The sequence below is a fragment of the Phaenicophaeus curvirostris genome, chromosome 6, assembly GCF_032191515.1.
Source record: "Phaenicophaeus curvirostris isolate KB17595 chromosome 6, BPBGC_Pcur_1.0, whole genome shotgun sequence".
In the NCBI taxonomy this organism is placed as follows: domain Eukaryota; kingdom Metazoa; phylum Chordata; class Aves; order Cuculiformes; family Cuculidae; genus Phaenicophaeus; species Phaenicophaeus curvirostris.
This window is the reverse complement of record NC_091397.1, coordinates 32214300-32241946: the sequence shown is the minus strand read 5'-3', so window position 1 is coordinate 32241946 and position 27647 is coordinate 32214300. Positions and strand designations below refer to the sequence as shown.

Genomic DNA, 27647 nt, shown 5'->3' with positions numbered 1-27647 from the left:
TCATGTAATTATCACAGAGCTGCGAGTACACTGCAGCAATGCTGCTGATTTATTGGTACAGCTTTACTTTTGTTGTTTTTAAAGTAGACTACAACACTCACTATATGGCAATTTATAAGCAAGTTTTAGGGTTTCTATAAGAGAATAAAATACCAATGTGAACTAAAGACACACAAAAAAGACAGGGATATAAGTCAGGTGGACCTATGTGCTTCCTATTTTACACATGATATTTTATCTGAACATATTGTTATTTGTGGTAGGTGGCAGAATGGTTGCAGTATAGGAGAAAAATTGGATCGTGTAGATTTTAGCCAATAATAAAAATATTCTCCACTTTGATCGGCAGAATAATGTAGTGTGAAAAGATAAGTGATTTCTTTGTTACTATTTATTATCATTGTTGTTCCTGATGACTGCAATGATAAGAAGTAAGAAATGCCACTGTGATAACACCCTTTGTAAATATAAATTAAAACCCTTTTTTCTGATCCAAAAATATTGCAAACTAAAAAGATGACAAATATAAATAGAGAAAGAGGGAAGGGTTACAAGGCAATACACATATTACATTGCCTTAAGTAAATGATGAACACACATTATGAAGATTTGTGGTTGTATGGGTGAGCTCAGGGAGAGCGTTTCACATGAAATAAATAAACCAAGTGTGAATACTATTTGCATCTCATTCATTCATGGTTGATCTAAGTCAAATTTCAATTCATGATTCAGAAAACCAGTCTGTATGTCCTTGCCAATACTTAGCAAACTAGGAGTCTGAGAGGAGGCTGAGGGGAGACCTCATTGCTCTCTACAACTACCTGAAAGGAAGTTATGTAAAGGAGGGAGCTGGCCTCTTCTCCCAGGCGACAGGGGACAGGACAAGAGGGAATGGCCTCAAGCTCCACCAGGGGAGATTTAGGCTGGACATTAGGAAAAAATTCTTCACAGAAAGGGTCATTGGGCACTGGAACAGGCTGCCCAGAGAGGTGGTTGAGTCACCTTCCCTGGAGATGTTTAAGGGATGGGTGGATGAGGTGCCGAGAGGCATGGTTTAGTGTTTGATAGGAATGGTTGGACTCGATGATCCAGTGGGTCTCTTCCAACCTGGTTATTCTACAATTCTATGATTCTATGATGTACAGCAAGAAAAGCGTGCTGACCTCAGCTGTTCCTCTATGGTACAGTGGGATAACTAAATGTCCTGGTAGAATTCTTTTTGCTCAACTGAGAAATATGGAAAACTTGAGTTTCTCTCAGAGGCAGGAGAAATTAGCATCCTTGAGTTACATGTTCTGCTAGGGATTTAATAACGAAACTGGCATTTGTACCAGTTGTCATTAATAAAAGTCTCAAAAATATTGACTTATACTTCACATTTGCTTCATTGCATAGGCTATGTGTTTTGCTTTACTGCCAGCACTGTGGTTTATTTTATGAAAGCAAAAAACAGTCACTGTTTAGGCAGAAAACGTTTTCTTTAATGCTTACAGAGCAGAATCTTCCCATCATATAGCTAATGAAGCAATTCACTGGAATTAACAGTTTTCAGTCTAAACATTAATGAAATATTCACAGTTTCTGTCAAGGCATCAAGGTTTATCCTAGCTTTACCTCCAAATCAATCCTTATAAGAAAACTGATCTCCTAGGGAAACTTCCAGATTGTGTCCATCACAGTGAAGAAAGTTGCTATAGATTCCTGACAGTAATGATAGTAAAGAGTAAAATACAAGATGATGGTTATTTAGATGAATCAGAAGTCACTTATGACAGGCAGGTAAAAGACCACTTGTTGTTGTGAGTTTTTTAGGAGTACCACCATTTTTGATTATTTTTAAATAAAATCTTTTGTGCAATCTGCACTTTTACAAGATCAGCATCACTTCTGTATTGCTAAATCATGTTTTATCTGAAGTTTCTTTCAAACCACAGAGCTATAATAACAGATGGGGCATTGACTTTCAATATGTTCCACTCAAAACCTACCAGTTATGAAATACAGCTCCATCTCATATTGTCATAGCCAGATTAGTAAAGTAAGATGCTGAACCAAGGCCATACTTACATCAATAGCGGCTGATAGCATCTTATATCTCCGTGACCATCAAGGTGATTAATATGCTATAAATTTGCAAAGCAAGACATATTTAATAGGTTGTGCTTTTTGCATATGCTGCATCGGGATTTTTGTCATCTATTGGAAGATCAACATGAGATAGCTGTTGTCCCTGATTAAAACACTAGGGACCAAAACAAGTAATGCAAAAATTGAGATCTGTTATGGTGTGTTCTAAGGAGTGGAAGAGTGCCATAGCCAAGGGCTGTAACAGCCCATGCCCAGTTTTGATTGACACTGGCTTTAATATAAAATCATCCATCAGTTGTATAGCAATCTTTATTAATGAGCAATTCTTTACATTACAGGAAGAAATATAAAGTTTTCTAATAATAAGTCTATTTAGTCCACAAAAGATAAAGCAAAACTCTCTAAAATTCTGTATTTGCTTGTCTATTCAATGCATCACTTGTGTTTAACAGAAGGTTATATAATAGTCCCTGCTCTGTGTTATTTAGGCTGCTCACTGGTCTCTGTGTTCTGATATTTATAATCTTCCAAGGAACAAGAGAAAATTTCTCTAAATGTCTAATATAGGTTACAAAATGAAGTTGATGTTATAAAATCTAAGGAGCTGTAGATGATCCAACTTGTAAAATGCAAAAATAATAAGTAATTAACAAGACATCAAAGAATCAACTTTATGGTTTGTTCTCAAGCCCATCCATTATGTTCTTTACTTATTTGAAATAGCAAAAGAGAAGTGGTTATATGAAGACAAAATTAATCCAGTTAGATTTTGATCAGAGCAATTCTTGAAACGATTTACAGATTTCTTCAGAAACCTAATGAGTAAAAACTAGGAGAATCTTCTGAATATTCTCAGTGCTTAACACATCTTCTCATATCCCCAAGAGGACTGGATTGTTCCACATTGGCACGGTGAGGTCAGTGACTAATTTCCACTTCTACATGGTTGTCTATGTAGTAAATTCAAATACACCAGTCCAGAAAATTGTTACACAGTGTAGTTCTCATCTGCTCTAGAAATCCTTAACCCAGTTACTAAATAGGCAAAGCTCATATTTAATAGCTGGTCTTTAATATTACTTTTACTTTGATCCACTTATCAGACTTATGACAGTATTTAAGATAGATGTAGATGTTCTTATTTACACCAGCTAAAGACCTGCCCCTGACTTTGCCAAGTAAAACGTTGTGCTACTGAAATTGTCTTTTGAATCCAGCCTCTTTGTTTATTTATGAATTTCTAGTTTTATCCACTATCTCTGTAACATTATCACAGCACAGTCCAGTTTGCAGCTTGGGCACTGAGCGTAGCCCTTAAGCTATTTCCCTGCAACGCCCCAGAGGAGATGAAGAATAGCTAAATAAGTACTGCCCAATACACCATTTCTTCCTGCCACAGCTCTACACAGAGCTGGTCTCCTGTTAACGTGAAGAAATTGCTAGGGACTGAGAGAAAGGATACTAGGGCTGGGAATTTCCCTCTTGTTAGCATCTGCAGTGGATTCACCCTCTCTTGCTTCGGTTCAGCAAAAGTGACAACAGCTTGGCTTGGACAGAAGTAAATGTTCAGCCATCACCCACCATACACCCTAGATTATGCATAACAGATGCAGGAGGTTTTAGGCAACAAATGCAGAAATACGGATTGTCCAGCTCCTGCAGTTGCTAAAGTGGAACCAGCATCATTTTATTTTAAGCAGCTGAGAGAAATGTTTTGAAAATTAAAAGTGATAGAAAAGAAAAGAATTATAAATCTCTACATTGTCTTATACACAATAAAAACTGCATAAATTCAAGAGGATCACATAATCCAAATGAGTTAATTGCTTTCTTTTTCTTTATGCATTAGTCCTTCATTAATTGTACTAATGCAAACAACTCAGAATAGCACCTAACTGGTCTGAAGATAACACTGAAAAACTGTTTGGCAGCATTTTCTAGGAATATGCCCTAAAGGCACTTTGCTTAACCAAATGTCACTGTATATTTTAATATTGATTTTCTCTTTGTAAATCACAGTCTTTAAAACTGCCAAGCATTTTGTTTTGATCTAATGACAGAATGAGCTTGATAAACGTCCACCAAAGAAACATGAGGGCCTTGTGTTAAGTGATAAAGAAAGGCTGTGTCCTTCTTGGTTCTGGAAGGAATGTTTTGTTCTGCCATTGTTAATTATAAGCGTCTGCAAACAATTAGGTTAGAAGACAGCAACAAATAAAGCTAGTTTGGGAATTATTGTGAATCTGAATTAATCTTAAAGTCCCTCCCATCTGCTGTTTCTGTTGCCTTCCATGAGTTTCAAACCCTGTTGCTAAAATCGTCAAAGTCACTTTAAACATTCATTACTTTGTAAGAAATAAGAAAGAATCTTAAAGGTCAGATCAGCATTTTTTACTTTTATTCAGGACAGTCTGAAAAACAGGGATTCTCTATGGAATGGGTAATTTTAGTCTGATGTTGGTACAGTAGGAGTCTGTGATAGCAATGTGTCCTTAATTGAATTATATTATTGTTCAGTACTACTTTTACTACTTTTACCATGACAAGTGGAATGCATTCTGTTGCTCATTAAAGAACAATATCACTGTAAACAGATGCATATGTTTAGAATGTATTTGTGACTTTTTTACTAGGTAATAAAGTTTCAAGTAGGTTTTTTAAGTAAGCTACATAGATTCAGTGATTCAGACTGCCAGCTGAAAGCGCTATTTACTGCTCTTACAAACTATTTTCCTTGTATGTTTTTTTATGGACCTAATCTGTTGTGGTCTTCTTGAGCAGTTAGGTAACCCTGTACAGTAAAAAAAGGTTAAATTTTAAATGTGTTTTAATAGTCTTTATGTGGATGTGACTGACAATAAATAGTATTCTCAACAAAAATAGCAGTAAGCATTTTGAAGGATCTCTGCAGGAAATGGTGATATAGGCTATGGATTTTCAGATGTTTGAAGGCAATAAAAAAGGTAACTAATGGAACCATACTGCAAGACCATCCAAAACAAACTGATGATGGTTGATTCTGAGGCAGAGAAAAGGTCAAAAAAAACAGAACAGAAACAATTAGGGAGACAAATGAGAGGTGAGATGTAACCAGGAGCAAGGTTAGATAAGGATTTCATGATGAGAAGGAAAAGACTGATTTTCACTTTAAGACTAATTCAAACCAGGTTATTTTCCATTGCAAAAAGCCCTGAATACTTTGTTCTGCTCTACAAAAATTCTTATGCTGTCATTACCTCAGCAGTGTTTGAGTTCTTCTCAGCACAGTAGTGGGAATACATGTCAAATATCTATTGTGTGTAGTTCATTCCTTCCTTTTGACCTCTCGGGTGAAGGAGGTCAGGTACACAGGTGAATGTTCCATTTTAGTAATATTTCTTAACTTGGTAGTTTCTAATTTGTATATACGGAGAGCTAGTTTATGTTTAGATTATACTGACACACAAGCTGTATTTTGCACTTAGGTTAGAGATAGGAAGTGTGAAGGGGAAGCAGGAAAGGAAAAGCTGGGAGAAAAAAAAGGGAAAGATCTGTTATACAGCAGAGAAAAATGAGATTCATGGTGTTTCTTCAGTCCTGAGGGACTTTATTTAACAATCTGTGTGTGGTTATCTGGATGTTAGTCTTCCTGCACAAAATAACATTTTATCTTCCTGCTCAAATGAACTCTAAACCTATGAAATGGAGTGAATCACTCTGCACATTCTGCATTATTTGCCTGAGGAAGCTAGTTAATGTATTAAATATCTCTGCCCTGGGGGATACAGTCCTCTAAAAAGACTGATGTAGTGATCTAAAACTGTTGGCTTAAGAGGTTAAATAGCATAATCACCAAAGTCAGTGAATATAGTCACATGAGAAATTAAGAGACTGAAATAAATGCTTTCTGATGGGATATGAAGTATCTGGATTAAGAAAGAAGCCTGGAGTGGCCTCTGTGGCCATTCTCCTCCCTTAAGGCAGGACCAGACATGCTTAAGTCATTCCTGATGGACGTTATTTTGACTTGTTCTTAAAATACCTTTTACCACTAGTGAACCTCATTGCTTTTTTGCCTGTTCCCTGTTGCATGGACCTGGCATGGAGTGGTTAATGGCTCAAAGCAGGTGGGCCCCCTCCCAGGGGCAAAAGCAGGAATGCTAGAGAGCATGCTGTGTCTGCACCTGCCTAGTTTGGGTCTTACCTGAACCCCAGTGAGGGGCAGGGACAGAGAGCTTAAAAATCACCATGAAAGCCTGCAACATAGAATCATAGAATAACCAGGTTGGAAGAGACCCACCGGATCATCGAGTCCAACCATTCCTATCTACCACTAAACCATGTCTCTGAGCACCTCATCTACCTGTCTTTTAAATACCTTCAGGAATGGTGACTCAAGCACCTCCCTGGGTAGCCTGTTCACCAGTGCCTGGTGAAACTCTCTGTGAATTATTTTTTTCTGGTATCCAGTCTGAACCTCCCCTGATGGAGCTTGAGGCCATTCTCCCTGTCACTTGTGAGAAGAGGATAGCACCCTCCTCTCCACAACCTCCTTTAGGTAGTTATAGAGAGCAATAAGGTCTCCCCTCAGCCTCCTCTTCTCAAGGCTAAACAACCCAAGCTCTCTCAGCCGTTCCTCAAAAGGCCTGTTCTCCAGCCCCTTCACCAGCTTCGTTGCTCTTCTCTGGACTCACTCCAGAGCCTCAACATCCTTCTTGTCATGAGGGGACCAGACCTGAACACAGTATTCGAGGAGCGGTCTCATCATTGCAAAGTACAGAGGGAGAATAACCTCCCTGGACCTCCTGGTCATGCCATTTCTGATACAAGCCAAGATGCCATTGACCTTCTTGGCCACCTGGGCACACTGCTGGCTCATGCTCGGTCGGCTATCAACCAACACCCGCAGGTCCTTCTCCTGTGGCATCTCTCTAGCCACTCTTTTCCTAGTCTGTAGCACTGCACAAGGTTGTTGTGCTGCAAGTGCAGGACCTGACATTTGTCCTCGAACCTCATGCCATTGGACTCAGCCCAGTGGTCCAGACTGTTCAGATCCCTTTTCAGAGCCTCCCTACCCTCCAGCAGATCAATACTGCCTCCCCGCTTACTGTCGTCTGCAAACTTGCTAAGGGTGCACTCAATGCCTTCATCCAGGTCATTGATAAAGATGTTGAACAGGACTGGATCCAGCACTGAGCCCTAGGGAACCCCACTTGTGACCAGTCTCCAGCTGGAGTTAACTCCCTTTACCACCACTCTCTGGGCCCGGCCATCGAACCAGTTTTCCACCCAGGAGAGTGTTTGCCTGTCCAGGCCAGAGGCTGACAGTTTCTGTTGTGTTGTGTTATATTATGTTGTGTTGTGTCGTTGTGCCGTGCTATGCTGTGTTGTGTTGGACATCCACCATCTTCTGCACCTGCTGGACAAAGAAACACCTGTTGCAACATGCAAAGTTGGTGGTGACTATCTCTCATCTCTCCTATTGCTCTTGTAACTATTTCTCTCCTTTCTCCTTGTCCTTCCTTCTTTCCTTCCTTCCTCTCCTGCTCCCTTTCTTTCTCTCTTCTCTCCCCTCTCTCTTCGGAATGTGCGCAGCTACAGCGGGCTGTATCTGGCAGGTTTGTTTTGATTTCAGTTGTGACTCTGGGAGCGTTAGGGCTCCCTGTGCTGCTTTCACAGTTCAGTTAAGCAGGTTGTTAAAATCTTGCCAATTGTTGTTGAGGGTCAGGCTGTTCCAGTAATTTCAGGTTTTCCTTGTTGGTGCTCATTTGCATACGGGTTGCTTGAGCATTTGCATCCAGTGTTCTCAGGGTGTGCACCTTGTTTAGTAAACTATCATTTACACTCCCCTCCTGAGTGATTTGTGTCACTCTGGTGCCCTAGTGGGGTAAAGAGCTCACTTCTTTAAAGTGGGGTGTGACATCTGTGGACATTTGGAAGAATTTGTAACCTTCCAGTTTCCAACAGCAACTTTCTGTATATCGAAAAGCACCCATTGCTCACTTCTGCTGAATATAACCTGAGGACTTCTTCATGACTCTCTCATATCACTCTTCTGTTTATACCCATATTATGAGATTGCTTTTCTTTTTCTTCCTGTGTTTTTCTTTTTTTTCTTGTTGGCTCTGGTATGGTGGGTTGACTTAAGATCACTATACCATATGTGGGATTGCCCAGGTCCCTTTTTGCAGGACTGCTGCCTAGCCAGACTCTTCCCCCCACACCTCCATCAGTCCTACCTCAAGGTTAGACTTCTCATATGCTCTACTTGCATTAACTATCTTCTATTTCTCAAAATATTTTCTGTTTATAATCTACAATCCTCAAAAGAGCAGTTGCTCCCAACTTCATGTCTTCTTGTAGAAGAAATACTTCACATCAGTTGCAATTCCTATGGCACAGGCAGTTCCCCATGTTTCTGGCAAGGGCCGTGGGTCTTAGGCCAGTTATCTCTTTCTGCTTGCCATTGTCATATAGTTCCTTGGGACTCACAGACCATCCTCTATATTCTGATACCTGTATGTCGACTCATGTGATGGGGGAAAGACGCTTAGTAAATATGGCAGGAGGAACTAGCCTCATTGACAATAAAATAATGTTTCTGAACCACAGTGCTGGTTTTGGTTGCTCCAAAGATGCATTTGGGGAAAACAGTGTTTGCTGCAGACTATGTGGGCATTCTGTTTCCAGTTTTCTCTCTTGGGCAGTCTAGGGGCAGGGAGAAGCTTAGTGGTTTACTAGATATTTATATATAGCATCTCTATGGAAGTGTTAAATCTTAGGCAGTATTAAACCTTCAGTGCATGGATAGACTATTTGTATTCCTTGTGCAAAGTATATCTGGGCACATGCAGGTTTCTTTCATCTTGCTGGAAGATCAGAGTTGCAATATGTAGTTTTAAAGCATAGACAGACTATTTAAACACATTTGTTAAAAATAACTTTAACCAGAATTAGTTACAGATAAAGTGTGAAAAAGGCCAGTTTTCCAAGTGGTTTGTTGGAAAAATACATGAAAAATACTTTCAAGGAGGAGGATATTGTTGAACATCATCAGGAAAGGAATGGAACAGCATGGGGTTTAGGAATGGAAATTTGATTTATATCTTTGGTCTGTGTTGTGAAGGACTGGAAAGAAGAGATATTCTAAAGGATGCAGTTACAATATGTAAGATAAAAGGATGTGAAAGTCTGACATCTGGCTCTTACCACAGCTGACAACAAGGCAACATTATCTATACCAGTTATTATTAAGGAATATTGCCACTGTTCCTCAGATTAAATATAGCTAATAAATCAACAGATAACAAAGAAATGAAGGAACAGCAATTACTTAGAATGATAAAAGAGTAAGCAGACACCAAGGATACACCAAAAATAATTAGATAATAATTAGGAAGATAGCCCTGTTTCATAAATCTTACGTGTCACATTGCAGCATTAGAAAAAAACCCAAAAAAATAAAAAAAAAAGTGGTTGTGGATTATTAGATGACAGAGTTAACCTCATGTAATTTAACAAATGGAAAGAGAGATCCATATCACTAGACACTTATTAATCTGACTTTAGTAGTCTTACTGAGCTTTTGAAGAAATGAAGGAAAGAATAATTAAATACCTGGAAATAAATGGAAGGTAGAGTAAAATGCAGCAGATGTTTATCAATTATTGAGTGTTTGGGATTAACCTGATCTCCTTCTCTAAAACAGCATAGTAGTTTTTTCTCAAACGGGAGAAATGCAATAGATCTAGTTTGTCAGCTGTCAATAAAACATTTGATAAACTGTAATGTTGGAAATTATTAGCTAAAATAGGGATGGTGGGGTTTGAGACAGTAATTGCAAAGTGAGTTTTGAAATGGCAAATGAAATCACCTCACAAGTTATACTGGTGGGTTAACAGCTGTCTGAGAGATTAGAGTCATGCAGAACTCGGTGCCAGAGCTGATACTGCTTAATGCTTTGACCTTGGTTTAAAATTAGAAATATCTTGATGAAATATGCTGATGATACAGATTCAGCCTAGAAAAATAAGCAGAAAGATTTTGGTGGCACAATGGAAGTTAATAGTGTAGAATAGTGCTGTTGACAACAATAACAAGAGTTTGTGGGTAAAGATGGGGCTTGTTGGTTGGAGGTGATTGGAGAGAGGAAGAATGGGAATGTACTGAAGGTATTTGATGTACTGAGCAATCTCAGGATGACTGTGAGCCAGTATTCTGAGGGAGTCAGGAAAATGCAAAATAATTTCTGTAGAGAAACACAAAAATGTCAATCAACTCTGAAATCAAAAAACATTGGTAAATGTTTTTACTCCTCCTCCTTTACACTCATTGAGTCACAAGTGAAAGTGGGAATACAGCTACAAGAAAGAACAATAGAAAATCTATTTTCTAACAGCAGACTGGTTTTCATAAAAATACAGACTGACAGATTATGATTGTTGTCTATGAAATCACCAGATGATCCCAAAGAACAGAAGTTGTTTAAGACACGAACCAGTGCTCCTATGTAAAATACCAAACTAAACAACCAGTGTAAACTGTGCATAAATTTTGGGTTGGAAATTAAGAGAAAGTGCATCACACTTGAAGGGATGAAGTTCTAGATCTGCCTTTCAGAAATACAAGGAAGTTCTCAAAATGGAGTCAGCAAGATTTTGTAAGCACCTGTAGTTAAAACATAAGTGTCCACAATGGGAAGGGATACAATTCCATAACTAGGAACTTAACATCCAGTTCTCTGTTTTGTGGCAGCTTCTCACTTCAGAGCCTGGTTCAGGAGAGAGGTGCAGGTTTGAAGTTAATTTTTTGCTTTATGTTGTATGGCCTTATTCCTGAAAGGAGACTTAAAAAAGGATTTTCTTAGAAACATAGTCTTTTAATATAAATGACCTGCAAACAGAGCATGCATTAGTTTTGAGTGTTTACAGTTTGTGTGCATTCTAAATGATAAGCACAAAGTAGATAAACTATATCATTGTATGTATATGCTTAAATAATTTTAAAAATAGGTTTCTTAGCAAGATATGGACTTAAAAAACATAGGTAAATTACCTTCTGTCTTGCCAGTATTCATACCTTACTATCACTGTATGGCAAGAAAAGTGTTTAAAAGATAATGAAGTTTAAAGTTTGAAATTATATTCCTCTTGATACCTCTAATATATTCAAAAGGGGTATTTCTATAATTTTTACATTCTGGTTACTTAAAATTTCCTGTAAACTCAATTCTAGTGGGCAAGATTTATCCAAAATGTAGGCAGATGAGTGGCAGATTATATTATAGATGTTTGCTAACAGGTTTAATAGAAGATAAATCTTATCATTTTATCTGATATAATAAACTAAAAGAAAATTGAGAGTGGAGGGAGAACTTAAGAAAATTATCTAAACTGGTCTGATTTAAACTCCAGTTAGCACTAATGCTAAGATACTATTTTCTCCTTATTTCTAACTACCTCATATTTAGATCCAGGACAGCAGATGAGAGAAAAATGTTGCAGATGTAGGCTAGGCTAGTCCAACCATCATACTAAAAGTATAAAATTAACATCAAGTAGTTTGCTGAATACTCTTGTTTTCGTAACTTAATACACTCCATTAAATGATACAGATAAATACCTGGTTTTCATATTTCCCTAGATTAAGTTGTTTAACTCAGTTATACGGTTAATAATGGAGAACCTTTACTAGTACAATAAAAGTAAGCCATATCGCATTAAAATGTGAAACTAGTTGCTGGCATTATGTGTGACACTTCATATAAACAGCTGGCTCAAATATTTAGTTCGGTCATTGGAAAAATAAATTAGTGTATGTTCTGATGTAAAAGAAGAAGAAAATACATCAAAAGCAGTCATTTTGAATGACTGGAAAAAATATGAAATTGTGTTCAGACTTAGGAACTTTTCTAGATATTTAGGTCCTTGAATAAAAGCTACTTCATGAGATTATTTTTGAAATGTCACTGCTCTCTGCTTTCCCTACTCTTGTACCACCAGCTATAGATTCATATGAATGTTTTGGATGTTTAGAAATGTGCTATTATATGCTCTTGTTTTTCTTCTGCAGTATTGAGAACGTGACACAAAGTCATCACCTATTAGCTGAACAGCAGTAATCAGCTCTATCTGTACATTTAGCCTGCCACACTTACAAACCAAAATGAATTTGCTTAAATCATGTTGAAAACATAATTTATTGAACTGTGATAATTGTCTCAGCGGCACTATATTTTACAGTGAACACAAAAAAAATTAAATGCATTGTTTATTGTTTTAGAAGAACATTTTTTAAGCAAACCACTGTTTTGTTACCTTTTTGAAAAACAAAGAAAGAACGGGTAGCCTTGACTACTACAGGCTGATACGGGATGCAACACATCTATATTGTACTGGCACGCTTAAAACTAAACATCTTTTATAAATGTTCAAGACTTTAATGCATTTCATTACAGGGGTTATTCTTGGTAGTTGAGTTACTTAAGCCAATGCTGTTAATTGGAACTTCAGGAGATAGGAGACTGTAAGCTTATAGGGGGTTTGCCCAAATACTTTCAGTTTCAATAAATTGGTGCAGATGAAAGAAAACCTGTCATTGGGAGTTATTTAATAGAGTACTGCTAAATATTACATGTCCATGATGAACTTCAGATTTATCTTAGAGATAAGCATACTTAATTTATAATGCATTTATGAAAATATTTTGTTTGTTTAATCTTTAAAAATTAGGTCTCTTAATTTTTATTTTTAATGTCAGCATTAAAAAGTGTAGTTCATGAGCTAGATTTGACCAACTCAACATGAAAGAAAGTTCTTGATCAAAATTGGAGAGCCTATGTTGAGTCTGACTGTAAAGGATTTAATACAGAAAAAGAAAAGATTATTTGAAATGATATTTTGAAGCACTCTCAAAGAAAAGTAATACAATAGTTTCAAAAGTGAAAGTACGTGATAATCCCCATTTTTACCTAGCTTTTATAGAAACGAAACTGGCCAAACTCAAATCTTTGAAATTGCCTTTGGTTAATATTTCAAACACTAAATACATTTTCTGCCATAACTTGTTTTTCACTGCTCTACTTTTCCTTTTGCATTCCTTCTACTTTCCAACAACAGTGTAGCCGGAGAAGAAAAGCAAGTGGATGGGAGAGAGGTGAACAGCGCTTGCTACAAATCCCTCTGAAGAGAAAACTTTTACAGCTTGTATATTCAAGCCTATTGTTTGTTCTAATAATGTAGCATTAGTAATTTTCACCCTAGCCAGATGGCAACCTGCTTCCACTTTATCCCATTGCTGGCAGCAGAAAGACAAACAGCATCTCACTGGCATTCTTTCTTTAACGTTCAGTCACTTGTGGGACTGGAGTCCTTGAGGCATGACACTACCTGCACAGCAGGAGGAGATGTGACTTGTGATGTCCTTTTTGTTTTGACAGCTAAGTACCAGCCATACATAGATTAGAACCCTAATTTATGATGGGTGAATGTATTCCACCTTTAGTGCACTTTTTTGCTGTTTATAAAAGGGCTACAGCAGAGCCTCAATGAATCATCTTTTGTGCAGTTGTGTGCTCAGATAAACATTCTGTTAATCTGCCCAAAATAACAAGGATTAATTACCAGGCAAGGACACAGTACACTGCTTGGGCAACTCACCGTTTAGCTGTGTGTAAATCTTGATGTTCATTTAGTTTTTTTGTTTCTGTCTTTGTATCTCATCCTGACAGGTGTGTGCCCAATCACTGTGAACACGGTGGCAAATGCACCCAGACGTGGGACAGCTTCAAGTGCACTTGTGATGGAACCGGATACAGTGGCGCCACTTGTCATAACTGTAAGGCATCAGCAGTTTCAAAATTGCAATGGAGTAGGGAAGACACTGATGTCTTTTGGTTGAGATAAAAAGTGAAAGTCTTTCTGGTTGTTAAAGATGCTAAACCCCTTTTTGAAAGGAGTTAGCTTAATCATACTCTACCTTATCTACATAGGGAAATGTTTATATAGCCTGTGCTACACCATGCAAGGGTCCAAAACAGTACAACTGTCTTAGTTGGGTGTTCTGAGCAAACATTCTCAGCCATTGCTCACTAGAGTTTCAAATGGACCCAGTGAAATCTGCCGTAAGGTGTTGGGGAGAGATGCTGACTGTGGCTAGAGAGACACAGGTTCAGGTTACTGATCCTGAAGCATGTTTATAGACTTATTATTGGCCATTCAAAAATGAAGTTACTTACTCTGCTGTTTCTCAAATAAGAATATTTCCTATGAGCTCCTCATGCCTTACACTTCCTTTTTCTGCAGCAAACAACTAAATACTGGATAGTCTGACAGGGTATTATTTGGGCTCCCCCTCCTGTCATTGTCTCTCCTTGCTTCTTTGTGGGTGATCTGATGAACTTCTAAGACAGAATGTAATGTAGTTCTGTTTTCTGTAACAAGTAACAAGGACAAATGGATGGCATCACTTTTCTGAAATCACATTACAAAGGAAAGAAATAAGAATACAGGAGCTGTGAACATTTCTCTTAATAGGTTTTTTACCTGTCTTTTATGGATAAAACAGTGCAATAAGGCAAGTAAAAAGGCACTGCTGGACTGCCATATCAAAAGGGAGATTTAGAGTATACTGTCCCATCCTTAGCTATCGAATGGATAAAGCATATGTGATTATAGCTGTCCAGGTCATTTGGAGACATGTTGTTCAAGAAACTTTACTTCTTTAACTCAGGCAAAATTTCTGACTTAGATGGCTATAAGCTTTTGTTTTGTCTCATTTTTGTTTTTAAAGGAAATAATTTGTTTTTACCATGTATGTTGCTATAATTTCAGAAGTCTTCTTTCTTAAAAAAGAAAGATGAACAGGAAGTTGTTCATTTGATAGCTATCTTGTTAGAATATGAGAAGTTTTATGCCTTTCTAGAGTATAGAATTTAATGGTACAAAAATGAGTGAAAACCAAAAATTATAGCGTCAAGCTATAGACTGAGACAACCTTAAGTCTGCCTTTATTAAGCAGGCAATATCTATCAATGTTGACAAGATCACGTTCCAGCCATGTACACAGTATTATGTATAGCTGCAAATTACGAGATTTTATGAGATTTGTTGAAGGTTGCCAAAGGTGGTTTTTAGGCTGTCCTGCAGCCTGAGGCCTCAGTTTCACTGACCCTATCTGTCTTTTTCTGCTTGTGTAGTGCGTGTGTACATGGACATGCTTGGTGTGCTGCTTTTTGCTTTTGTGTTCTGATATTTGTAGCAACAGCAGTACAGAAGAGATGCTGCAGAAGAAGTGAAGTTAAGTAATAACTGGTGCATGGTATAAAGGTAGCTGAAAACAGTATTAAATAGCATTGTGGATTGTATGAAAGGTTGTAAAATGTAGCAGATGTAATGATTCTGTGAAGCAGGAAAACGTTTAAGTGCAGGTAGCACTTATTCAGTACTATTTTACTTAAATGTAAGATCATTTTACAAAGCAAATAGTATTGTGCTCTACAGTAATATATATATTTCTTTTCTCAAGGTATGTTTGTGCAGTGGGTTCAACAGGGCATTTCTCTAAGAAGTTGTAGTGAAGATTACATTAGTGGGGATTCTAAGTCCATTGCTGATGATTTTAATGAGTTTGAATTTTGCTGAACTTAAAGGAACAATATACTTCTGTTTTAATGAAGGCATTTTTTTATCAGTGAGTTGATTTTGCTTTCATCAGGGAATTCAACAGTTTCCTTAGCTTTTGACCTGAAACAAGGCAAGGCTTTGCAGCCTTGACTGAATTTCAGATCTCAGTTTTAGGTTCACTTAAAGTTGAAATTCAAAGTCAAAACGTATTTATAGTATGATAATGAAAACAACAGTCAGTCTTGAGTGATGAAGAAATATGTATTCTGGGGCTGAGACACAGTAGAAGCTATAAACTGAAAATCAACAGCTACAGAAGGAAAAATTTCAAATAAATAAATCTGAAATAACAGCTTTTAGTTCTTATTATCTATCCAACTGTATAAAACAATTACCCACATTTACCACTTTGAAATAATGAAATAATTTGCTTTTTCATAAAACATTGTTACAGGAAGGCTCTTCATCTTTCAAAGACACACCAAAATCTCCAACCTTTGTGTCCATTATCTTGTTATTTGTCACAGGCTTAAACTCAGAGAAGATGTCTCTAATCCAGAAAAATGTTTCATCCAGCTACAGCTGGGTCCCTGGAGCTTAATGTTCAATTAACCAAAAATGCTGGAAAGTAGTATGTCTCATTGCATGGTAAATATTGTAGAAATCTGCCAGATTTCTTTTGGCCCACAGATATTCTGTGCCCAAAGGAATGTTGTGGCCTGGCAAATATCAGACTAGAACATTGATTTTATCTTTACACAAGGCTAAAATATAAATGAATCTATATACCTAAAATTAATTACTTATGGTGATGAAACAGTTACAAAAATTATTTAGAAATTAATTGTTAGGGTTATAATTAACTGTGTTATCCTTGCTAGATCTATTGTATCAGCTATGTTTTATTTCTTAACTAATTAACCTTTACAGCCTACCAAAGGCTGACCTGCTGTGCAGAGTGATATTTATCCAGAGTCTATTGGTAAATGGTTCCTGAAGTCTTTGAGAACAGGAACTCATTTTCCTTATTGCTTCACATTCCATCGTGATCTTCAGGTGACACTGCTGTACTGCACTTTGCACAAGTTATGCATCTAGTTTTAGGCTGTAATATTCTACCTGCTGTTTACTGCTTCTATAAAACAGTGTGGTATACATTTTAAAATCATGTATTGAGATAAGTAAAGATCATTCAAGCTCCTTTGTCTAAAATTTTTAATATATAGATCAATGCATTCTTTCTCTAGAATCTGCATGTAAAAGAAACACATTAAAGAATGCCCTGACAGAGTTTACCATGACTATCTATCTAGCACTTCCTGCACAAACTTTCTTAGATTTAGGAAGAAGCGAGGAAAACCTAATCTGATCATATTTGCTTTCTCCTAATGGTTTCCAGTAGCATGAAAGTCCTATTTGGACCTAAAATATTTATCTTAATTGTATCAATTTTTGCTCATATGAGAAACAAATTTTATTCTTCCTTCAATTTCACCTTCAAAGAAATGCTGTCCTTACTTTTACAGGTGTACAGTTCCCATTCCTTCAAGAATATCAGACAGAAAAGGGTTTACTTATAAATCCTCAGTTATTCCATAGAAGGGGCTTAGATCCAGCTCACAATCATTTGCCTGTTAGTTCTGTAAAAACAGCAGGAAAAATACAACTTTACATATTCTTGTCAGTAGAAGAGGCATTAATTGCATTGGAATATACAGAGAATGCAACTGTGTTGAGAAAGAATACATACATTATTTGCATTTTTTGGATTGGCAATGTGCTGCATTTCAAAATGAGTATTTGAAACTATGTGGTGATTTGTAGTTTCAATTTAACAGACCTTGATCTCTGCATTCTCTGGCTTTGTCTCCTCAGAGCTTGGTGTGAATTAATGTTACCCTGTATTTTACCATGTGATTCAAAGCTAAGGAGGAAAAAAGTACTAGTCTTCTCTTGAAATTACAAGTGTCACTAGAAGTCTAATGGGCATTGATTTAGAATCATAGAATAACCAGGTTGGAAGAGACCCACCATATCATCGAGTCCAACCATTCCTATCAAACACTAAACCATGTCCCTGAGCACCTCGTCCACCCGTGCCTTAAACACCTCCAGGGAAGGTGAATCAACCACCTCCCTGGGTAGCCTGTTCCAGTGCCCAATGACCCTTTCTGTGAAAAATTTTTCCTAATGTCCAGCCTAAATTCTAAATTTCCACCCCTTCCCACCTCCAAGAATATTGACCTTCCCACTAAAATGAAATATTACTTTAATAATGACTTTAATAGTATCTAGAAACAAACTTTGCATAAGAAACATGTGTCACACACTGTAGAAGCTGTGATAATTTGGATTCGTGATTATTACCAAATCAGTAATCAGAAACATAAACTAATTTGCATAGGCTGTGGTCTTCATCAAGACCTCCATCAATTAGCTTGTAATAACTGATTTTCCTGTATTTCCATAAATGAGGAAGAACATGAAACACCAGACTTTCTACACTTAGAGTCTGGATAGGAAAGGATGGCAATGGTATTTTAATGCCAATAATTTGGGAAATCAATCTATAGCAAGAAAGCAAATACGTAATTTGGCAAAAATATGCTCTGACCTTTACTTTAGGGAAAAAAGAAAGAAACTGTATAGATGCATGCCTATCCCAAACAAGCAGAGTATGGTGTTCTGCTTTATCACAGACTGGGGAAGTTCTGAGATCAACATGGTTATTCTTTGTGATTTCGAAAAGATTTGTTAGAAAAGGCAAAAGCCTTGCAGTTTCACGAGCACATAAATGTGTTATTTGATTACGGAAAACAGAGTTTTCTAACAAGTCACAGACTATGTGTATGGAAGCTTTTCTGTTTCTTACAGTTTAATAGAGGGAAGAAGAAAGTCTAAGTAAAGAATAGAAGAACATTTTTACAAAAAAATTCTGCTGTGCTTAAAAATAAGTAATATTACGGGCTGTCTTGCTTGTTCTGCCTAATCTGACTGTCCACAAGTAGTAAGGTTGTTTACATTCATATGAAGCAAGTTGTAAATATACTAATTATTCTCAAGAGAATGTACAGGCAGTCAGAATGCCTCCAGGCAGGAGCAGGATAATCATCTTCAGTAGGTGATCTGAATGTGGAGTGTCATTACCGACAAAACATCAAAAACACCTCTATTGTTTCTACCGTCTGACACTGAAAGTGGTGTGTATCATACTGGGTGTTAGTGAAAGGCATTTAAAGGGCAATGCAAATATCAGGCATGGTCAACATGGGTTCACAAAGAGGAAGTCCTGTCTAACTAATTTGATATCCTTCTACAATAAGGTCACCTACCTAGGAGATAAAAGGAAGGCAGTAGATGTAGTGTTTCTGTATTTTAGTAAGGCTTTTGGTACTGTCCCTCACAGCATCATTCTGGACAAGCTATCCAACAAGTGGGTAGATGACGTGCTGGATGAAGAACTGGCTGAACAGTAGTGTGCCCTGGCAGATGAGAGGGCAAAACACACCCTGAGGTGTACCAAACAAAGCATAACCAGTCAGTCAAGAGGTCATTTTCCTGCATCCATCAGGGGAGGTTCAGAGAAAACATCTTTACTGAGAGGGCGGTCAGAGCCTAGAACAGGCTTCCTGGAAAGGGAGTTGAGGCCCCAAGCCTGTCAGTGTTTAATAACCATTTAGACAATGCTGTTAATGCCATGCTTTAACTTTTGATCAGCCCTGAAGTGGTCTGGTAGTTGTACTAGATGATCGCTGTAGGTGTCTTCAAACTTCCCTTCTCTTTCTCTCTTCTCTTCTCCTTCTCCTCCTCTTTCCTCCTCCCTCTCTCCTTCTCACTCTCCTCCCTCTTCCCTCCCTCTTATCTCTCCTCTCATCTCCTCTCCTCAAAATATGAAGTAACAAACAGAGTAATCTTCCCTCTGTCAATAACTTCCAGTGCAGTAGAATTTACCTTACTATACCTAGAAAAACCCCCATTTAAAGAAACTTTAACATATTAGAAGTATTTTAACATGGGATACCACACTCTTTGGTGATTGGCTCTCAGGTCAATGTGAAGAATGCATAATAATTCGATGGACAATACCAGAATTGTCTCATCTGTGCTCAGGAAGAGATTTAGATTTATGTCATTAAGGAAGTGCTGTTGATGGAAACCGGTTTTGTTTTTCATGTACAATATACAACCTTCAACATCAGAGTGAGAATAGGGTTTCCAGAATCTGTATGCAAAAGCTAGCTCTGTGTTTATATAGCTCTACCTTAAGAAAGAAGAATCAAATATTTACCAAAGAGGATAAAATTGGAGAGAACTATTTTTCCTAGTACATTTTTAAGATAATATTCTTATCCTGCTTTTAAGAACTCTCCTTAAAATTGGAAGACTATATTTATTTTTAAAAAAATGGAGAAAAGGGATAAAGTGAAAAAAATAAGGTGCAGCTTCCCAAAGAAAGGTATCAAAGTGAAATTCAAACAGTCTTTCAAGAAGAGTTCTAGTTTCTTGGAAAACATTGGGAGGGATAGCCTAGCTTGCTGTGTCATGAAAAAATAAATGCATCCAGGTTTGCTCACTTTTTGAAGAAGGAATGAGTAACAGAAAGATATTTCTGCCTGTAGGGCTTTCTTCATGTTAGTTTTTACTCAGACCCTCAAAGAAAGCTGCAATGATTAGTTTTCTTTCTCATCCTTTGCTTCCAAATAACCTACTGAAGTTTGTGTGCATACTACCTTGCATGGTTTCTTTAGAAGGCACTTCATTTAGTCTTTTCCTGGGAGACAAAGGAGCCAAGCACAGTTTACAAATTTTATACATTTTTTTCACCGTTTGTAAATATTTTGTCAATGATGACAAAAATTGTAATGTGACATTTCATGGTTTGTCCCTCACTTTACAGAAGTAATTCCCCATAGTGAAGAATATATGTTACATCAAGCACAAGTATTTCTAAGATGCACAGAATGTCCTTCCAAATTGTATTACAAATATTTTATAAACTAGGTTTTCAGAAATCCCTCATTTAAGAATTTATGCCTATAGATGGTAAAAGAAAAAATCTTAACCATCTGTCTTACATATTTAGCAAGACATCCAAATCCTTCTTGTTCCATTTAAAATTACTGTGTGCATCAGTAGAACTGCTGAGTTAGTCTTGGATTGCGCTCTTTCTTCAGCATGTCTCCTACCAGTCACTTTCCATTTTTTTTTTTCTAATAAATCTCACTGTTTTTTTAATAAACCTCACTGGTGACTCACTGGTAAATGTCTCCTTTGATGTCTGGGATTTAAAGAAGGAGTGCTTGAAGGCTTGACTGGATGCATCAGGGAGATGATAAGTTTTTGTACAATGCAGGCTGAGGGCTCTGAGGGTACTATTGGTCCTTAAATGCCTGATAGCACGACTAGGTGCACTCCGCACCACATCTACTCATGGTTTTGGGGGGCTCATTGCAGACAGAACCAGGGCATGCTATCCTGACCTCGGAAGTCCTTTGGGCAGGCTCCAGATCTGCCCTGTCTCCTGCTGTCCTGGTTGGGCTTTTTGAATGGTTGTGCAAATGACCTGTTACCTTACCTTGCCTGATGGTCCCCTGGGCTGTCAACACTGTTCTGACCCAGCCTGGGGACAGCAAGGTTGTGAAATAGTATGCTGTCATTGTCACAGAGGGCACAGCCTGTGCGAGAGTTGTCCACAGCTCCCAAATCAGCTCCCAACTCAGCTCCCACTGCTTTTTTCTAAGAAGACATAATACATGTGCAAAAGTCCAAAGACTGTTTTTTCCCCTTCTTTTTTTTTTTGATTTTGAGTTGGTTTTTTTTTTTACTAACTCAGTATCCTGCTGGGATTCTAGAGAAGTAGAGAGCGCAATGTACTACAGATGCCACTTAAAAATGCATAGAGATGCTAGCTTTAAAGTTCCTTCCTTCGCACAAAGTGTTCTTGTATGCTGCAGAGATTTACTCTGTGCTAGACAAACATTATGCTTTTACAAGGATTTGAAGATCAAATACTGTTATTCCCACTTTCAGCCCAGAATATAACCATATTGGTATTGTGTGCAGTTCTACATCACTTGTCATTTTAATGCTTAATAAGAAACAAACATTGCCCTAGGATTCTCCTGCTACTTGCTTATGTCCTTTGCAGAAAACAAACTTGACTTTTAAGCATCTCTCATCCTTGGATCTCCTGTGTGCACAAATTTTTCTGAGCAAATTAGATCTGTTGGTCCAGACCATTAAACAGATATCCAGGCACACTCACAGAACCTAATGTCTTGTCACTAAGTCCTAGGAGGATTATATTGCCACTGGCAATGTGAGGAACACTTTGGCTGCATCTCAGGTGAGCCTCCGTGTCAGTGCAGTTTCTGACTTCTCCACTGCATTTTCATCTGAGCAGTTTATTTAAAATTAACCATGCTAACAGTGGTCTTTGTGTGTGTTAGACATGCCCCCCATTTATAGACTGAAACTCCTAACATGTCTTGCATAGCTCACAAAACAGTCTGTGGTGATGAATGGCTTTTATCCTCTACTAGGCAAGACTCTATTTGAACCAGTCTCTTGAATAAGAAAAGAAAGAGACCACAACCCACCACAAAACCTAGAATTCAGCTCTGTTCTCATTATTTATTGGGAACTCTCATTAACATCTGTGGCAGCCTTATTACAACCAGGCTAATAACAGTTAGTCCTGTCAGCAGTGAGCCTTTTCAGCTTTATAAGGAAAAGCAGATCTTCATTAAAAACACAAATTAAAATCTATTTTAGATCAGTAAATTAAAATCCATTTCTTCCCTTTTCTTTCTTTAGTTTTTCGGTTTTGTTACTTGGATGCTTGTAGGATAACCAGCAAACCTTCTAAATTTGCATTTCATGTGCAAGCTCTGCAGGAAAAAGCCTCTGTCAGAGTATCATAGAGAGTCACAAATAAGATACAATAGAAATTGTTTTCTAACTATATGTTTATGTTTTTAATTTGTGTATCTCCATTCATAACTGTTATTGTTCTTACTGTTTGTTTCAGCCTTTTCATGCCCAAAGAGTTCCTTAGAAGTTTTCTAAAAATCACTCTGTGTAAGTTTCTTTTTTCCCAGTGAAATGGTACTACCTTTTAAAGCAAATCTCTAATGTTAAATTCAAGTTTTGCTTTATTTTGTGAACTATGTAGAAAAATATTTAGGAAAGATTTGTCATTTCTGTCATGCCAGGTATCAGACAAATTAGGAGAGCTTTTAATGTGGTTAAAGAACCGTGATAATTTAATATAACCAAAGGAGAAAATGCCCAGTATGACAGGGTTATGCACAAAATGCTAATAATGGAAGGACACTTAATATTGAAAATTTAGTTCTCAATTGTTAAAAGTTTGGTGGGGGAAGACAAGATAAGACAGAAGATATATATAAAACACAAGTTAAGACACAAGATATTAATTTTTTTAATAGGTAATAAATTCACTATACTTACAACTTTGATCATTTCAACTAAATTAATGGGCACATCTTATCTGAGTAGGTTTAGTAGTGTATTCCCAGCCTATTAAACCCTTAAGTCCAAAACAAATAATTTTTTTTACCATTTAAATATTGCGTTGTTCTTGTGTGTGCAAAAGGTTATCAAATCCTTTCCGTATCATCTTTCTGAGCTTAAGCATATAATCATGTTTCTTACATGATTTTCTCCATTGTGGAGATATGGAAGAACTGTAAATACTTTCCTGCTCAGAAATGGTCTCCCCTTCAGTTGTCCTATGGGGATTTGTGTGCAAAACTGTGCCAAACTATCACCCTGACATTTCTGAATGTTTGCCAGGGAAATGTGATGTTTTAGGCAGCAGTGTCTTGCATGAACAAATCTTGAATTTCAGAACTGGGTCATCATTATAGCTGCCACAGAAGTGGACCCTTGCACATGCAAGCATCTGGTTTTAGTGAGACTGAGCAGCCAGTATGGCTGAATGACTTACACAAGACTGTCAGATCTTGCACTGAATTCCCAGTAACAAGTTGAATTTCCATAAGTAAACTGGGCAATATATGGACATACTGGGCTGAGTCTCTGTAGGGGAAGGTTGACATTTTAAGGCGTGCAGGGCATCTTTGCAATGCCCATTAGCCTAGTTCATGGAAGACAGATTGCTTGAATTATAAGAAAGAAGGAATGAGGATGGGAAATGAACCAGAGACTCAGATTAAGTACTGGAAGCCCAAGCTGCTGAGTTTTGAAGATAAGAAAGAGGAGCTCTCATCAGGGCAAAACCTGAGTTTCTCCCATTTGCCTCCTCTTTGTATGACTGAGGTGGTTTGCCTTGTTTGGGCTGATGGAGGACAGCTGTTATGGGATGCAGTAATAGGAATGAGGTGCTCTGTAGGGAGGTGAACTGTTGAAGTCACTCTAACAAAAGTAAGTTTGGAAGAATACTAAGAGTGGTTTTGACAGAGATACTGGGTTTGAGGAGATTTGAGCAGGGGAAAATATTTATAAACCTAACACTGAGGGCAGGGAGGAATGATGAGAAAAGGGCTATCAGCTCTTTTAACACTGGTATTAGAGTAAATCTTGTGCTAGGTGCTGTAGTAATCATAGAATCATACAATCATAGAATAGTTTGGGTAGGAAGAAACCTTAAATATCATCTAATTCCAACCCCCCTGCAATGGGCAGGGACACGTCCCGCTAGATCAGGCTGCCCAAGGCCCCATACAACCTGGCTATGAACACCTCCAGGGATGGGGCATCCACAACTTCCCTGGGACACCTGGGCCAGTGCCTCACCACTCTCATCATGAAGAAATTCCTCCTTATGTCTAGTCTAAATCTGCCCCTCTCCAGTTTATAGCCATTGTCCCTAGTCCTATCATTGCAAGCCTTTGTAAACAGTCCCTCCCCAGCTTTCTTGTAGCCGCTTCATGTACTGGAAGGTCACTATAAAATCTCCTCAGAGCCTTCTCTTCTCCAGGCTGAACAACCCCAATTCTCTAAGCCTGTCCTCATATGGGAGGTGCTTCAGATTTCTGATCATCCTTGTAGTTCTCCTCTGGACCCATTCCAACAGCTCCGTATCTTTCTTATGTTGAGCATTCCAGAACTGGACACAACACTCCAGATGAGAACTCACAAGAGAGGAATGCACCCTTAGCAAGTTTGCAGACGACACTAAGCTGGGTGGAAGTGTTGATCTGCTGGAGGGTAGGGAGGCTCTGCAAAGGGATCTGAACAGGCTGGACCGCTGGGCTGAGTCCAATGGCATGAGGTTTAACAAGGCCAAGTGCCGGGTCCTGCACTTGGGGCACAACAATCCTGTGCAGTGCTACAGACTAGGAGAAGTCTGTCTAGAAAGCTGCCTGGAGGAGAAAAACCTGGGGGTGTTGGTTGACAGCCGACTGAACATGAGCCAGCAGTGTGCCCAGGTGGCCAAGAAGGCCAATGGCATCTTGGCTTGGATCAGAAACGGTGTGACCAGCAGGTCCAGGGAGGTTATTCTCCCTCTGTACTCGGCACTGGTGAGACCACTCCTTGAATACCGTGTTCAGTTCTGGGCCCCTCACCACAAGAAGGATGTTGAGGCTCTGGAGCATGTCTAGAGAAGAGCAACGAAGCTGGTGAAGGGGCTGGAGAACAGGCCTTATGAGGAACGGCTGAGAGAGCTGGGGTTGTTTAGCCTGGAGAAGAGGAGGCTGAGGGGAGACCTCATTGCTCTTTACACCTACCTGAAAGGAGGTTGTAGAGAGGAGGGTGTTGGCCTCTTCTCCCAAGTGACGGGGGACAGGACAAGAGGAAATGGCCTCAAGCTCACCCAGGGGAGGTTTAGACTGGACATTAGGAAAAAAATTTTTCACAGAAAGGGTCATTGGGCACTGGAACAGGCTACCCAGGGAGGTGGTTGATTCACCTTCCCTGGAGGTGTTTAAGGCACGGGTGGACGAGGGGCATGGTTTAGTGTTAGATAGGAATGGTTGGACTCGATGATCCGGTGGGTCTCTTCCAACCTGGTTATTCTATGATTCTATGCTTCTATGCTTCTATGATGCTATGATTCTATGATTCTATGAATAGAGGGGCAGAATCACTTCCCTCAACTGGCTGGCCATGCTTCTTTTGAAGCAGCCCAGGATACAGTTGGCCTTCTGGGCTGCAAGCGCACACTGCAGGCTCATGTCAAGCTTCTCATCAACCAGCACCTTGAAGTACTTCTCTGCAGGGTAGCTGTCAATCACGTCATCTCCCATCCTGTATTAAAACCTTGGATTGCCCTGATACAGGTGAGGACCTTGCACTTGGCCTTGTTGAACCTCATGAGGTTCTCACAGGCCCACTTGTCCAGCTTATCTAGCTCCTCTGGATGACATCCCTTCCTTCTAGCATGGCAATTGGCAACGACATCAGCCAATTCTCTTGGGACTCTGGGATGCATCTCATCAGGTCCCATAGACTTATATATATTCAGGTTCCTCAGGTGATCACAAACCTGATACCCCTCTACAGCGGGAGAGTAAGAAGGAAAAGTTCCTCACTGCTATCTCAACCTTTTGTGAGCCGATGCATGTCCATGGTTAAGGCTGTGGGCTTTTGGATTGCTTCTTGAGAATGTTTGCCTAAAGACTCTCTATTTGTGCCATGAGTTAAGGAGAGTCCAAGAGGTGGTCCAAGTCTGAATGTCTTTCTGAGCAATGCTGGTCTTTGATCAGTAAGAGAAAAAGTGAGCTACAATTTCTGTAATCTCTAGAAAGAGGTTTTTGTCTCTTCTTTTCTTTGCATCTTCTGAGAAGGCACTTTCAACAAGTGATTATTCTCAGCCTGTGATGTCAGTATCAATTTGCTCTCCTACTCCTTTCCCACACTCTGCATCTGAACTAATCAAATGTTCAAATTTGAAACATGCTCGGTAAAACCTCATTTCTGGGATGTAAGTCTCTGCTGTTGAGAACAGAGATTCTCTAAGCCTGTTTACAAAGAAACTGCTTTCATTTACAGAAGCTCATTAAAAGGATTATATAATCAATATGCTAGCTTCCAAAAGAGGTTAATCTGTTCTCCAATAATACTTTTCAAAGGAAAAGTCACCATAATTTATAATAGCCTTTGTGGATTTATCTTCTATTATTTATTATCTCTTTTCAAAGGATGCATTTTATTTCTAAGGTTGCGGTCTATTATTAAATTACCTCTTTTCTAGTAAAGTGCCATTTTAAAATGAGGGTGAATTTGTTTCATTTAGTCTTAGATCTGTATGCAATTTTTCATGGAAATATATAAGACCAAAATTGTTACAATTTTGTCCCTACAAAACTGCGACAACAAAAGCTTTGCACTCTTATTATTTTTGGGAGGTTGGAGATATTGCAGGTTTTTGTGTTGGTGCTCTTAATATCTTTTTTTTTTAAAAAAAAAAAACAAACAGCTTGTTCCTTCTGTAGGGCCACAAGCTCTTATTACTTCTGGTGCTACTAATTTATTGTCTGTTAAGCTGAGACTGCTATGTACCAGGTGTTTCTGAAATGCAGAATGTGTAATAAATTGGAAGCAACTTGCTTGTTTATTGTAAGCAAAATGGATGGGGTTTGTGTTCAGGACAGGAAGGGTTGCACATCCAAAATGAGCAATTGCGTCAGTACTCTTTGGTGAAGGTTAAGTGTAGAAAATTAGCATTGGGATTATGAATAGTCAGCCAGCAGTAATTATGTTGGAATTTAAAAATCAGCTGGAAATACTTCTGTCAGATGATGTGTGAGAGAGTACAAGGGTTAAAATAGGGTTTCAGGTTTTAACTGTTTGTACAATTGTGTTGTTATATGTAGCACTAAATTAGAATCAAGTATTGTGAGTTTTTAAGCTAAATTTCTGCAAGGTGAGGAAAATATAGGTTTGGTCCAGCACAACAGTATGAAACCACAGGTTAATCCAGAGCATTTTCAGTCCCTTAATTCAATGACCTAGTTAACATGGTAAAAC

At 38.3% G+C, this 27647-nt stretch overlaps 1 protein-coding gene across 1 annotated transcript in view; it reads left to right on the top strand.

Moving 5' to 3' along the window:
- The window catches only part of CNTNAP2 (contactin associated protein 2), a 1119128-nt gene that overhangs the window by 715785 nt on the left and 375696 nt on the right, over positions 1 to 27647 (top strand). Inside the window, exon 11 of the mRNA XM_069859729.1 lies at positions 13796 to 13902. Coding sequence (XP_069715830.1) covers positions 13796 to 13902 — 107 coding nt within the window. The remainder of the gene's footprint in view (positions 1 to 13795; positions 13903 to 27647) is intronic.